Source organism: Canis lupus, chromosome 8 (assembly GCF_003254725.2).
Source record: "Canis lupus dingo isolate Sandy chromosome 8, ASM325472v2, whole genome shotgun sequence".
In the NCBI taxonomy this organism is placed as follows: domain Eukaryota; kingdom Metazoa; phylum Chordata; class Mammalia; order Carnivora; family Canidae; genus Canis; species Canis lupus.
The window spans coordinates 46,154,240-46,169,588 of record NC_064250.1 but is presented as its reverse complement, the minus strand read 5'-3'; the positions used below and the strand labels follow the sequence as shown (position 1 = coordinate 46,169,588).

At 39.7% G+C, this 15,349-nt stretch overlaps 1 protein-coding gene across 4 annotated transcripts in view; it reads left to right on the top strand.

Annotated features, from left to right (window-relative positions):
- Positions 1-15,349, top strand: part of DPF3 (double PHD fingers 3) — a 260,012-nt gene that overhangs the window by 230,866 nt on the left and 13,797 nt on the right. For all 4 annotated transcript variants that reach the window (XR_007412711.1, XR_007412710.1, XM_025442362.3 and 1 more), the window contains one exon: positions 8,500-8,612. Coding sequence is in view for 2 of the 4 variants with exons in the window: in XM_025442362.3 (XP_025298147.1) it covers positions 8,500-8,612 (113 nt within the window). In the remaining 2 variants the exon portion in view is untranslated. Of the gene's footprint in view, positions 1-8,499; positions 8,613-15,349 lie in introns of those variants that run through there.

The following is a 15,349-nucleotide window of genomic DNA, read 5'->3' as shown; positions in this document are numbered from 1 at the left end:
TGAAAGGCGAGTCAACCCTGGTTGCTTCATTCCAATAGTTACCCTTCCCTCTCCTTCTAAAAGGTTCCTTTTAATTTTTTACTCTGGGTCTCTCCCTGAATATCTCACTAAGTGCCAAGGCTCCATCTACCAACCACACTTAATCTATATCTCTAGCCTGTCGTGTCTCCTGAATATATGTGGGTGACCCTCTTCCTCAACTGCCTACCAGGCAATACCTGCTCACTGTCACATGACCAGCTCAACCCATATCTAATATTCTTGGATGAAAACTTTCCCAAGGCCTCTGTGTACAGGTTCATTGACAACACATCTGAATAGGCCAAACTTATCTCATGGGGGTAGGTGGTGGGGTTGATGAGAAGTGCTTTAGGTTTCTAGATTTCTTTTGCTTTCTTTCATGGTATTGGACTAGTCCTGGGCTAGTCCAGTGGAAAAGTTAACATGAATTCTAGCAGTACTAACTGTGTATTTTGATTTCCTTCTTAGTTTTTTTTTTTTTTTAACTTTGAGTTTTAGCTGGCAAACTTTAAGGCTCGTTTATCCCACCAACCAGATGGGTAATTTGGGATTAATGGTATCTCTATAAATACTGCTTATGAGTGGTATAGGCAGAGCCACAGCTTCATGGATGGCAGATTTTTATCTTTTCATTTAATATATCAGAAAACTAATGCTCAGTGAGGCAAAATGACTTGTCTAAGGGACTCAGATGCTGCAGTACATCTCAGATTGTGGTACTTACTCCACAAGGGCAGGGTTTGGTTTTTCTCATGGCAGTATCCCCAATGCCTAGAAAAGTGCCTACTGCATTTGTCTATTCAACAAATACTTTTTTAAAAAAGATTTTATTTATTATTTGAGAGAGCGAGAGTGAGAGAGAAAGCACAAATGGGGGGAGAGAGAGAAGCAGACTCCTCACTGAACAGGAGCCCTACATGGGGTTTGATCCCAGAACCCTGGGATCATGACCTGAGCTGAAGGCAGATGCTTAACCAACTGAGTCACCCAGGCACCTCTATTCAATAAATACTATTGAGGGAATGAGTAAATGGATAAGTTGTCCTTGGCCCTCAGCTGCAGTGACTAATTAGGGATGCTGGGGTCATTATTGTGGCTCTTGACATTTTTATAGTGCTGTGCCTTGGCCTTAACCTGGGCCAGTCAGGTAAGTTATATAAATCCAGGTCAAGTCTGCCTTGATGGATTATTTCACTTTATTTATTTATTTATTTATTTATTTATTTATTTATTTATTTATTTATTTATTTTTATGATAGTCACAGAGAGAGAGAGAGAGAGAGAGAGAGAGAGAGGGAGAGACACAGGCAGAGGGAGAAGCAGGCTCCATGCACCGGGACCCCGATGTGGGATTCGATCCCGGGTCTCCAGGATCGCGCCCTGGGCCAAAGGCAGGCACCAAACCGCTGCACACCCAGGGATCCCCGATTATTTCACTTTAAGAGGATAAACCATGTGCCTTCAATTTTATAAATGAGACTCTATCTTGGACCATTCTTGACCATGAAAACTTTGGGGGTGGGGGGAATTTCTAGAGTCCTTTGAGAATGGTGCCACAAGTCCTTAGCTGTTTAGCCCATTAAATGCATCCCTAATGCTTTTACACAAATGTGCTTTCTATAGTTATTGATAATAATGACCTGTGCAATAATCTCTGTGGTTTGCCTTCCACACGGTACCTGGGTGCCCTAGAATTTGGCAGCTTTGAGGGAGGATAAGCAGACCTCTAGGATGAGTTGGATTTGCTGCACAGTGAAGTGTTTGCCCAAGCAAAAGGCAGCTAGGGCTCACACCATCATTTATTTTTAATGCATTTTCGTTTGTTTGGTCTTTATCCTTTCTTCTCTCTTTCTCTTCTTTGTCCTCTTTGAAGTACATTAAAATGATAAGGAAAAAAGAGAGCCACACAGGTGCCTCTGGAATGCTATTGTATCATCGATTTGTGGATGTCTTAGGTGTTAGAAAGTAATGCTGGGGCAGATGAGAGTTGAATCTGCAAACCATTGCAGAAGGTTTACAACACAGGGCTTGGAAAATATGTGAAGAAGCAGTACCTGGTTAACATACTTATCATAATATATGTATGCAGAGGTTGAATTCTTGATGGCTCAGAATTGGTTCACCCCTTTACAGTTGAAGTATAATGACTCAGAGCCTCATTCCTTCCGCCTGACAAGCTGGATCTCAAAGTGGAGGAGGATGGCAAGAAGGAGAGAGGGAGACAGAGAGACAGAGAGGAGAGATGGAGAGAGAATAAATGAGAATGAATGAATCTGATTGAATGAGAGGCTTCCCAAAGTGAGCTACTACTATTTTTCTCTTCTTAAATTACTCTTTAGCATGTATGATTCCGATTTGACTGCACTTTGCATAATTCTTCAGCTAAAGCTTCTTATATATTTTTGTGATATGTAAATATTACAAATTTTATGTGTGTATGAATATAGAGAACTGTTAGAAATTTGAAGCAAATTATTTTTTAATGAATGCCCATGGAGACTTGTTTTTGGTGCTATTTCAGACTGGAATTGATCCTACGTATTTTATATAATGTAATTTCTATAAACTAAGCATCAGACCAAGGAGCACAATTTGAGGTTTGCACTTACTTGTCTGGAAATCATGGATATTTAGGTTTTTCTTTCCTGAGAAATTAGTTTTTAAGAGATCAACATTGATAAACAAGGTAATAAAACATAATTAGGTGTTTATAATTTTGCAATGAATAAATAATAGACTATGCTAGTTCCACAGTTATTTGTATCTGTTTTATTTATATTTTCAGCACATACCTAGCAAGATAATGTTGTGGGGTTTTTTTCCTGGAGCTGTAATTTAATCAGCAATGTGGCTTAGCCTAGTCCAAATTAAATATTGGTGATGATGAAATAAAAAACTCTTTTAATAAGGCCCATAATGTAAGAGACGCGTGTCACAGCAGCGTGTCCAGTTTTGCCCAGGGTTTGTTGACAATGAACCGTGTTTGTCTCACTGTGCTCAATATCTATAGAGTGACATTGGCTGGTTAATGACTTCTGTTAGCTTCTAAGTCACAATCGTAATGTGAGCTTAATCAACAAGGTCTATTTAGATATTCTTGTCTCTGAAAGGTTGGAAATATCCGTGTGTGCAGGCAGTTGTACATGAGCATGTGTAGGAATAGGCAGCTCTGAATATGAAACCGGTTTTTGCCTAGATATTTATCTGTGTGCCTTCTCACTCAAATATCATGAAATCCTGTTTCTTGTCCCTGGAACTTCTTCATATCTAGTCTAGGGGTTCTGAAAAGACATGAGAGGTGTTCTTTGAGTGGTGAGGGAGCAGTCATGGCTTTCAGTTGCCAGCCTTCTTCTCTCTTTCACTGAGCCCAGCAGACTGTAGTGTCATTCACCCCAGCCTCATGGATGGGCTTCTTTCTGAGAAGCTTCTTACACCCCTCTGGTTTCTTCTTTCTTCCCACCTTCTGAAATAGCACCCTGAAGCCAAATTCCTATTGTCTGAAAGCCCTGTTCAGAAGCTAGGTTTCCCGCAGATGGTGGCCATGTGTTAAATTTTTTTCTAACGTTTACAGAGGATTGAGGTCAATTTTGGAAGGGGTTGGCGTTGGATTAGGAATGTGTCTTCACACCATGTCACTATAGGACCAACTAAACAAGCAGGCAGGAGATTTACTGAACCCTCCTGATTGAACGAATTTGGCGGAACACTCAGGAAGGACTTGGTTTCTAATGATCTGGCTGGGATGAATCATGCACACTGCACCACTTTCTAAATTCATTTTGGTAATTGGAATCTTATAAATGTCCTGTTGAATCATCTCACCCAGGGGGACCTGGGAAGGGTTGTTTCCCCTTCACTCCGCTGGGCTACTTAAATAGCAATACAGATATTCCTTGCTTTAAGAAAACTGAAGATATGAAGCATGTACATTTCCAAGCAAATGCATTAGAGACTGATAGTTAACTTTACAAAAGAGTTAAGATAGGAATCTTTAAGTAGTGAGTGACTATAAGCAAATTGTTTTGCAGCAGTCTCTCTCTCTCTCTCTTTATTCTACTCTTGAATTGGGAAGACTATGTCTACTGTCTTACTTCCAAGGATTTTAGGAAGTAGTTCTGGGCAAAAACTAGCAAACTTAGAAATGGGCTACTATCACTTTCCTTAGAAACTTTTCCCTTTGTCCAACGGTGTGCATTATTTCAGTAATCTCCATGGTAGATAAGGATTTGTATTCTCATGGTTTTATCTGGCAAATGACTTTCTCCAGTTGTTGGAGATGGGCGATAGGCAGCCAACCTGTATGGCAACACAGAGGATTTAGTTCTGAACATAATTTTTGCACCTACTAATGGCTGCTGGAGTGACTTAACCTCTTGTGCCTCATCCTCTCCAACTGAGAAGTTGCATCCCCTACTTCCCTCTTGACCTTCAGTGATTCCTGAGTTCTGAGCTGCAGGAATTCTAGCCAGCAATGAGGCTAATCTTATTTCTGCATTTTATCGTGGGTGTTGGTAGTTGGAAGGAGGCTGTGTGAACTTAATTCCCTTCCTTTGGGTTTGAAGGTCTTTCCTGGAGGCTGATGATGACTTTCTCAAGACAGGAATGCAGAAAAAGCCCATGGGATTTTTTTCAGAAACTTCCAACAGGAGTTTCCAAAACCCACTTGCTACTGTTCACTGGTCCAAAGCTATCCCAGAAAATGTCTTTAGAGCATGGCACAGTGTTCTAAGAGAACTCAAACATAGAATTAGCTCTTAATAAATATTTGTGGAATGTTGTTGGCACAAAGCACATGTACCAGTCTCCATGCCTACCCACAGAGGCAGCTCCATATGCACATTTGACTACTGAATTCCATGTCATGCTCTGGAATGTGCTGACCTTCCTTCCTAGGGAAGATGACACTAGTGGAGTGTTATTATTAGTAGGGCAGCTTTTGCTCTGATCTGTCAACACTCTCTCACTCCGGGTCTTTATTAAGCAATGCCAAACTCAAGAACCTATGGCAGTCAACACAACTGACCACCCTCTCCTTGAAGTCTCTTCTTTTGGCTGCTCTGACCCCAAGCTCGCACTTTGTGTCTACCTCGCTGGCCATCCTTCCCAGTTTCTGCTGTTGGTTTTCTTTTCATTTTCATCATTAAGTAGTTGAGTCTAGGACTCCTCTAAAAACAGTCCTAGACCTTTTCCTCTCTCTTCTCTTCTTTCCTCATCCTTTCTCTTCTCTTTTCCCTTTTCTTAGATAACTTCATTAGCTCTCATGGTTTCAACGACCACCTATTTACCAATGGCTCCTAAATTTATATGTCAAATCCATAGTTCTCTTTCAAGTTATAAACCCATATGGTTGACTCTCTACTTGACATTTCCACCAGCAGTCTCCCAAACTTCCCAACTTCAACCACCATGCCCCAAACAGTGATCTCCCTTCCCCCCACATATCTGGTTCCTCTATGCTTCCTATACTCGTTCTCATCTGAGTAAGTTTCCCTGTAACACACCCAGTTTCTTAGGTCAGAAAATTGAGACAGTGTCTCATTATCCCCACACTCTCAACCTTTAAACAGTGGTCAAGTCCTATCAATTATTTCTCTACCATTCTGAAATTTCCACCTTGGCTTAATGATCCTTGTCTGTCTCCCAGTAGTGGCATCAGCCTTCTAACTGGCTTCCTGGCAGCAATTCTTGCACTTCTCCTTTCCCCTGTCCCCTATAAATTCTTTTCTTAGACAGCAGCTTCTTCCTTCCTTCCGACCTTCCTTTTTGATGATTTAAATCTTTATTTGTGCTTTCCTTATTTAAAAATATCTTTTCAACTTTCTATTTTGAAATGATAGTAGCTTCATAGAAAGTAACAAAAATATATTATAGAGAGGTCCCATGTGCCCTTCACTCAGTTTCCCCCAATGGTAACAGCTTACATAACTATAGTACACTCTCAAAACCAGGCAATGACATCAATACAAGTATTCATATTTTACCAGTTTCACATACAATACATGTGCATGGGTGCTTATGTGTGTATACATATGGCTCTCTGCAATCTGAGCACATATGTAACCACCACCACCATCAAGGTACCTACTGCTTCATCACCCCAAAGATCTCTTATGCTAAAGAAAGCTCCTTTAAAGCATAATGTGATCCAGTCACTGCCTTGCTTAAAACCCTTTAGTGATTTTAAAGCCCCAGATCATTAAATAAGTGCTATAGGTCCCTGTGTAATCTGGCTCCAGCTACCTCTCCAGCTACCTCTTCAGCTGCCTCCCAGCTCCCCCCACCAGCCCACCTAAGTCCTCTTCATCTTCCAGGTATCAGCTTTAAAGATCTTTCTCACAAGATTTTCCCTGACATCTCTGACTAGGTGAGCTTCTCCTGTGGTTTGTTTTCATTATGATTTTCCTTCATGGAACCTATGACATGACTGTAAGTATGATTGTAAGTAAATAGATACTCACGTAGCTTCTTAATTTGAGTTCTCTCTGACTGGACTGGAAGGGCTTGGGTGACTTGCTCACCACTATATCTTTATTGTCTACAGCAATGACTGGGCTAGCAGGTGCTCAGCGAATCTTAAGTTCATGAGCAATTATAACAAGCCAGCTGGTTGTGGCTGGGATGTAGCCTGAGGCCATATAACTGGACAAAGTAGACTTGCATATATGGGTGTCTGTTCCATGGACTCATCTTTAACCTTGCCAAGGGTGGCCTGTCTGAGAACCTGGGCATGATGGCCCACACCACTCAGAATCTCAAGCTGGTGTTTTCTCTCTTCCTCCTATTCCAGTATTGTCTGAGAGATTGGAATAGAGAACCCTGGCCAGTGTCTTCTTAGGCAGATCTTTGATATGCTTTCAAGAATATCAGCTGGATGTTCATCTAAGCTTATTTCTCTTTGGGGTCATTGCCATGGTGTCACTTTGAGAGGGTTATTAGTTCAGAGCTGTGGGAGCTTCTAAGTTGGATGGTACCTGGTGAGTCCTTGAAAGGCTTTTAGATCTGCCCTCTCTCAATGCTTCCATGTGTTCCTTGCTAAGTGTCCCCCACACTCCCCACTGATGAGTCATTTCCATTGCCACTCTTATTCTCTCAGACAAGTCAGTGGGGTTTGCATTTGTGAAGCCTCATATTTGAAGGATCCTTATGTTGACTGAATAGGCGGTATGTTCCCAAATGACCACAATGTAACTGGCTGTCTGAATATTTGGAAGGGAGGAAATGGGGGTCTCCTGCTGTGATGTGGCTTTGCCAAGGGGTAATGGTACCATGTGGGGTCCTGACTATCTGTGGAGGGTACTAGGTTGGTGGGACTAACTTAACTGGTGTCTCCTCTCTTTAGTATCCTTCCTTAAAAACACATTTCCTTGTGTTCAAGAAGTAAGTGCATTGCGCACTATGTGGTTGGTTTGGCAGAGTAGGGAGCTTTGGAGAAGGGCGAGCCCCCAGCAGTAGGCAAAGCTCTCAGTTCTTTTGTGACAGACTCCATTATGGGCTTTGCCCTGGGTGTTCTGGGCAGATTCCTGCAAAACCTGGGAACATCATCCAAGTCTCTCTTCCCTGCCAAATAGGAGGTTGAGGGTCTTCATATTCTGCAGGTCATAGCTGTCACTCTGTGCTGGCATCTCTCTTTTGGGTTGGCTGTGGCTATGAAGTGAGTCCAGACCTTCAGACCAATCCTTGGGCTATGGACCACTAGGGCTGTGTGCTCTAAGGTCACAGCTTAGTGTCCCTCCCTATTTGCTATTGGTTTGGCTACCATGATACTTGGGATGGAGAAGAGTAAGAACCAGTGGGTAGACCTGGTTGCTATGATGCTATGGTGCTGCATTTCTTTGCCCTGCGTGCCAGGCCACTCTCCCTTATAGTTCCTGTTATTGTGCAGGGTGCCGACCTCTGCCAGTCTCCTGGGCACGGGCATGGATTCTTTCCATAGCAGCACAGTGCTTCACAGTGCCCCTGGGCTCTGCCCTGGGAAACTTCATGTAGTCCCTCTGACCTCTTTGCCTGTGCCCAGAGGCAATGTGAACAACTGTGCAGGTCAGAAGGCCCAGCTCCAAATAGCTCTGATGTGTTGCTCCTGTCATGGTTGATGCTAGGGCTTGGGAAGAAATGCTGGTGACTTTCACAGTGCTGCCTTGTGCAGTGCACTCCACCGTTTCTTTTTCTTCCTCTCCAATCACCACTTTCTGTCCTCATCAACCGGTTACACCTTTAGGGGGACACATCTCTTAGGGCAAGAGGACTTGGATGGCATGTATCCCTGAAAAATGTTAATGCCATCTTTCAATGTTAATGCCTCAAAATGATGTAACTGCAGGTGGTTGTGAGGGGTGTGGGTAGGGCCCTGTTTTTTTTCCCAGCCTATGCTACCCTGCCTTCCCTCCAAGTTGGGCATGAATGCGTTTTTGGTTAAAGTGGTGTCAAGGGGCTACAGGTCAGATCCTCTGACCCTAATGCTGCCATTTCTGCTTCTTGCAGGTCACCCAACCTGCCTGCAGTTCACTCTGAATATGACGGAGGCTGTCAAGACCTACAAGTGGCAGTGCATAGAATGCAAATCCTGCATCCTTTGTGGAACCTCAGAGAATGACGTGAGTTTGGGACTTCCCTTGCAGGAGGGGGAAATCCAAGGATCTGGGAGTCCTTACAGGAGTGGAAAGGGGAGCAGGACTCTTGTCACTGGGGTCTAGGGGAAAATGTCAGTTAGAACCTCCCCCTTCTCTTTGCCTCCAGGACCTTAGGGATCCTTGCATCACAGTGACCTTGGGTGGTCTTTGTGCCTGCGGAGGGAGGTACAGGAGGTGATGGCCAGAGGCTGCCTCCCTGGCCATTTGCCCTCGAGGGTTCAGTGATCGACAGTGGTGCCCGCTTCTATGGTTGGGATGTACTCAACTGTTTACACCAGGTTCCAGAGTACCTGCTATCATTTGGTCTAAATGTTAACTGTAAAAAATGCAGAATTAAAAAACCCCACACATTCTGTTATGGACAATTTCAAACTTATGTAAAGGTACAGAAAATAATGAAACCGATGTAGCCTATCATCAGCTTCAACTCTGATCAATACATGTCCAATCTTGTTTTATAAATACTTCCACTTCCTCCTACATAATTCCAATCATAATATCACTTTACCTGTAAATTTTTCATTTGTTTATCAAAAAAGGACTTACTTTCCAACAAAAATGAGAAAAATATTAACGTAGCTTAAAATATCAGCAATTCCTTAATATAATCAGACATCCGGTTAATATTCTAATTGCCATGTTGTCTTAAATGTTGCTTTGTCTTTAATTGTCTTAAATATTTTTTATTATAGCTTATTTATTTGAATTAGGATCCATATAAGGCCCATACATTGCAACCTGTTGATATGTTTTGGGGAGTGGGGCAGAGAGAGAATCTTAAGCAGGCTCCACACCCAGCACTGAGTCAGCCCAGCTGACACAGGACTCTATCTCCCAATGTGAGATCATGACCTGAACCAAAATCAAGAGTCAGATGCTTAACTAACTGAGCCATCCAGGCACCCCTATTTTTAAAGTTTCTTTTAATATGTAGGTTCCCCCTCCATTTTGCTCTGTTTTTTCCCTTTGATTTTTTTTGTTGAAGAAATCAGTTAGTTTGTTCAATAGAGTTTCCCAGGACTGTGTTTTTACTGAGTGCATGCCTGCAGTGGTGTTTGACATTTCCTTCTGTCTCTTCTATTTCTTACACATGGGTGTTTAGAACTAGAATCCTGATCAAATTCAGGCTCTTCCTCTCTCTCTGTCTCCAATATAAAAAAAAAATTATATATGGGCCTTGATTTGATTTTATATATAAACATATATAAAATTATATATATTATATATATCAAGACTACTTCATACATAGTGGTGTATTTTTCTTTATCAGGAAGTATGAACTGCATGGTATATCTCTTTTTTTGTGAAGGTATCAGCTATTGATGATCTTCAATGAGACGACTATTTCACTAAAGGTTGCAAAATATTATTTTGTAATTTCTGCTTTGTTTACTAGCTGGAGTAATTCTGCAAAGAGAAACTTTTCTAACCTTATATTTGGTTACTCTCAGGTTTAGATTCCATAGAAAAGGTTGGATAAATGCTTCTTTCCCTTTATCAGTTTCAAAAAATCACAAGGTAGTTGCAACACCTATTCATGAAAAGAAAAACACACTCAAGAAGATAGGATTGTGGGATACTCTTTTTTTAAAAAAAGATTTTATTTATTTATTTGACAGAGTGGGAGAGAGCACAAGCAGGGCGAGCGGCAGAGGGAGAGGGAGATGCAGACTCCCTGATGAGCAGGGAGTCCAACGTGGGGCTCAATCCCAGGACCCCAGATCATGACCTGAGCTGAAGGAAGACACTTAACCAACTGAGCCACCCAGGCACCCTGGGATACTTTCTTAATATGATAAACTTTTTATACCTTAGAACTAAAGCCATAATTTTATTTAATGAGGAAACACTAGAGGCATTTCTACTGAGATCAGGAACCAAGTAAGGATGTCCATTATTCCATTATTATTTACCATTATTCTAATGATATTAGCTAATGTGATTAGAAAAGAGAAATCAATTAGAGGTAGAAGAATAGTAACAAAGTAGCAAAACTTTATTTCACAAACTCTAATGGTGTATCTGGAAAACCCTAAAGAATCCATGATAAAGCTAACTCAAACTTTAAAGGTAGCAGGGTATAAAATTATTATACAAAAATTAATAGCCTTCATATGCACAAATAACAACCAAAGGATACAGTGGTAGAGAAATCCCACTTCTAATAGCAACAGAAAAAAATACTTAGAAATAAGCTTAATAGGGATCCCTGGGTGGTGCAGCGGTTTGGTGCCTGCCTTTGGCCCAGGGCGCGATCCTGGAGACCCGGGATCGAATCCCACGTCGGGCTCCCTACATGGAGCCTGCTTCTCCCTCTGCCTGTGTCTCTGCCTCTCTCTCTCTCTCTCTCTGTGTGTGACTATCATGAATAAATAAATAAAATCTTAAAAAAAAAGAAATAAGCTTAATAATATGTAAAACCTATATGAAGCAAAAAATATTTTTTTAAAGAAAATTTTAAAACACTTGAAAAAAACACAGAAGTAGACTTGAACAAATAGAAAGACTTTGTGTGATCTTGGATAGAATGACTCAATGTTATACAGATGTCAGTTCTTCTTGAGTTAATTTAGAAATTTAATTCAAACCTAATAAAAACACCAAACAATCAGACGAACTGATACTAAAATTCATATGGAAAAATAAACATGCAGGAATAGTCAAGAAAACACTGAAAACAACAAATTATGGGGGGAGACTACCAGATATTAAAACATATTATAAAGCCTCTAATTAAAACAGAATAGACAAATAGACCAATGGAATAGAAAAGGAACCCAAAAATTGACCCAGCTACATATAGACCTTTAGTATTAGGATAAAGGTTGCCTCTAAAATTATATTTTAATGAATGGTGCTAAGATAATAGGGTAACCATTTGGGAAAAGATAAAACTAGGTCCATATCTCATGTAATACATAATAAGTCTCCAAATGGACTGGGGAATCTAAATATAAAAAATAAAACTATATTAATGTTAGAAGAAAACATGGATAAATTCCTCTTTAAATATAAGGAAAGATTTTCTGTGACTTAAAATTCAGAAGCAATAAAAGAAAATATTGACAAATTTGGCCACATAAAAATTTGCATAGTAAAAAAACATGATAAAGTAAAAAGACAACTGACAAACTGGGAGAAAATATTTACAGCATATATTACAGATAAAGAGCTAATATCCCTAATATACACAGAACTCTGAAAATTTGAGGGATAAGGGACCAGAAACTTGATAGAAAATGGGAAAAAAACATGAAAGACAATTCACAAAAGATATAAAAATAGCCCTTAAACATTTGAAAAGAAATGGTTGATGTAGGGGAGTTGGCTTGGGGGGATGGGGGTAATTTGGTGATGGGCATTAAGGAGGGCACATGATGTGACAGGCACTGGGTGTTGTATATAACTGATAAATCATCGCACACTACATCTGAAACTGAGGATGTACTTTATGTTGGCTAATTGAATTTAAATTAAAAAAAAGTTTGAGGGCAGCCCGGGTGGCTCAGTGGTTTAGCGCCGCCTTCAGCCCAGGGCTTGATCCTGGAGACTCGGGATCGAGTCCCACGTCAGGCTCCCTACATGGAGCCTGCTTCTCCCTCTGCCTGTGTCTCTGCCTTTCTCTCTCTCTCTGTCTCTCATGAATAAATAAATAAAATCTTTAAAAAAAAGTTTGAACGCACTCAATTAAAGATCGCAAAGTAAAACAAAACTGGGATACTACTTCTTACCTGTAAAACTGAAAAAAAAGGTATGAGAATATATTCTCTTGATAAAGTTGTGGGAAAATTATTACCCTCATACATTGTCAGTGGGAATACAAAGTGGTACCACTTTTCTGTAGGGACATTTAGCAATACCTAACACTACTATGCACTTACTTTTTGACTTAGCAATGCCATCTATAGGAATCTATCATAAAGATATAGTGCTATGAAAATACATGTGCATAAAGTTATTCCTGGGTGTCACTGTTTATAATTATAAAGTTTTGGAGGGGACCTAAATGTTATGCAGAAAAATGGTTGAATAAATGATGGCATGGCTACACAATGGAATACTTGCAGCTATAAAAAATGAGGCAGATTTTATAGATTGATATGGAATAATTTCCAGTGTATTTCCAAATTTAATATTGTTAAATGTAAAAAGCAAAGACAATACCTGTATCTATAATATGCTGCCATCCTTGTTAGAAAAGTGTAAGAAAATATACATATATCTGTTTACTTGTGTCAAAGAAATACAGAAAGGATAAATGAGAAACTAAAGAGACTGGTTACCTACAGCAGTGGGTAGAAATGGGATAGAAGGAATGGGAAAACAAGTGTGGGATAGTAGGGATAAAGGAGAGATGGCACTTCTCTGAGAATGCCTTTTTTGTAGAGCTCTGACACATATGACCAAGGTATTATCACACATACCCTATTACAGGTAACTGCCAAAATCAACCAGGATGTGGGGGGCAGGGACTGAAACTGGAGCATGAACAGTAGCAAATGAACCTAACTATAGCATAACCTACTGAAGCAGATAGCATAACCTAGATAGCATAACCATACTGAAGGGTGGAGAAGGAAAGAACTAACTTTGGTAACTTTAGAAAGCAGTACACGACTGTGTATTTTAAGGCTAAAGGCAGAAATGAGTGCATAAATGTTATACTTTATTTAGTAAATGTGTTTCTTACAGGCATGTAAGCTAGTCATTCTGAAACTGCTCGATGTGTGTGCAGGTCTGAACTAATAATTATACATTGTGGTAATGAGAGCCAGTTTTCTCAATGTCAGAGGAAGAATAACCAAATAAAGGGGGAAGGAGAGACTGAATCCTATGATGTTGGGGTGGAGTAGGGGGTATCAGTATAAATTGATGATTTTTTTATATAACACATTGTGTATCTATATGCTTATATATATATCTATAGCTATATACACGTATGCATACATATGGATAGACACAGAAATAAATATAGGTGTGTGTACTACACATACATTTACTTCCTAATTCTGGGCCGAGAAGCAATGATAACCCAGAAGCAATGGGATCCATGGTCCCCAGATATTGGTTTCTACATACCATTCTCCAATAAAACCTTTGGATTATCCAAAGGGACCTTTGGATAAATGGCTGATGCTAGGGCTAGAAAATACAAGAGGAGCCCAGAGCATCCTCTGGTACTAGAAAGTAGGGAAATGCATAAAAATTGATAAGTCATGTCTAAAGGATATAGGAACTAACTTGAAGGAACTCCTAATGACAAATCTGGGACAATTTGAACAACAAAATAAATAACAATAGTATTGAATTATAACACAAAGAACAAAATCCATAATGATATTTTAAAAATTTGAGTAAAAAAATAGGGAAGAGTTAAACTGTTCCTCAGAGCAGAGTTACAATGAATAAATGTAGAGGAGAAAAGGAATATTTCTTCCTTTTCTCCTACATCACTCTTCTGGTTGTTGTAAGAAAGAACAATCAATTGATGCCAAAATTAGTGGGCAAAAGTATGGTTAGCAACAGAATATTTGCATAATCTCAAAGTATTTCCCTCACCAGATTACTTATTAATACATTACAAAGGGAAAAATTATGATATTATAGTGGAAAAACTGACAGCCACTACCTTAACTATATGATCAGAGTACCATTACTAGTAACAAGACATATTGGTATCAATGCCCCGATGTGATGCACCGAGAAGGGCACATCTCTTTTGTAGTATTCTTGCCAAAAGTGCATACTGAGGGTGTGAAAAAAGATCAGAAAAACTCAAATTGAGTGACATTCTACAAAATCACTGGCCTAGATTCTTCAAAAGCATCAAGGTTGTGAAAGATAAAGAAACTGTCATAGATTCAAGGACACTAAGAAAACATGACAACTAAATACAATGCGAGATCCTGGAGTGGAAGCTGGGAAAAGAGACATAAGTGGAAAAACTGGTGAATTTCAAATGAGGTCTGCAGAGTAGTTAATAGTATAATGTTACTGTAATATCCTGCTTTTCGTGATTGTACTATTGTAATGTAAGATGATGACATTAAGGGAAGCTGAGTAAAATGTGTACAGAAACTCTCTGTACCATTTTGTGACTTTCCCTGAGACTAAAATTATGTCAAGATAACAAAAAATAATGGGATGTTTCCGTAGCATCTTCCAAGTTTTTGTTTCTAAGTAGTATCTGTATGAACTCAGGGATTTAAACATATTTGATTTGTTTCAATCCACTACAGCTTAATTTGTCCTATATTTGGCCAGTGAGAATGTAATCAGGTTGGATCTTGAGTCCTTTTGACATGATCCCAATAGTATTTGGTGGTTTCCTTGCTTTCCAATATGTGAAAATATTTATACATTTCATGCCCGGGAGCTGGAACCAGCCATTTCTTCAAGGATTTCTGGTTCCTTTTAGTGGCCAATGATCTTTAGAGAACATAATAGGAGTGCTAGGGGTGCTAATTTTTACAGCAGTAATTGTTTTGGGGCATTTTAAATGGAAAGAACTAGAAAATATGTTTAGTTTGTTTTAAAGATAGAATGCTGAATTTCTATGGATGCTTGAATTTATACTGATACTTCTAATTCATACCCAGGACTAATTGTAGGGTTTTTACTTAACTTCATCGATATTACATCTGTATTTTCTTTCAAGTATGTAAAAATTCTTGCTTCTTAGTAACAACATAATCACTCAT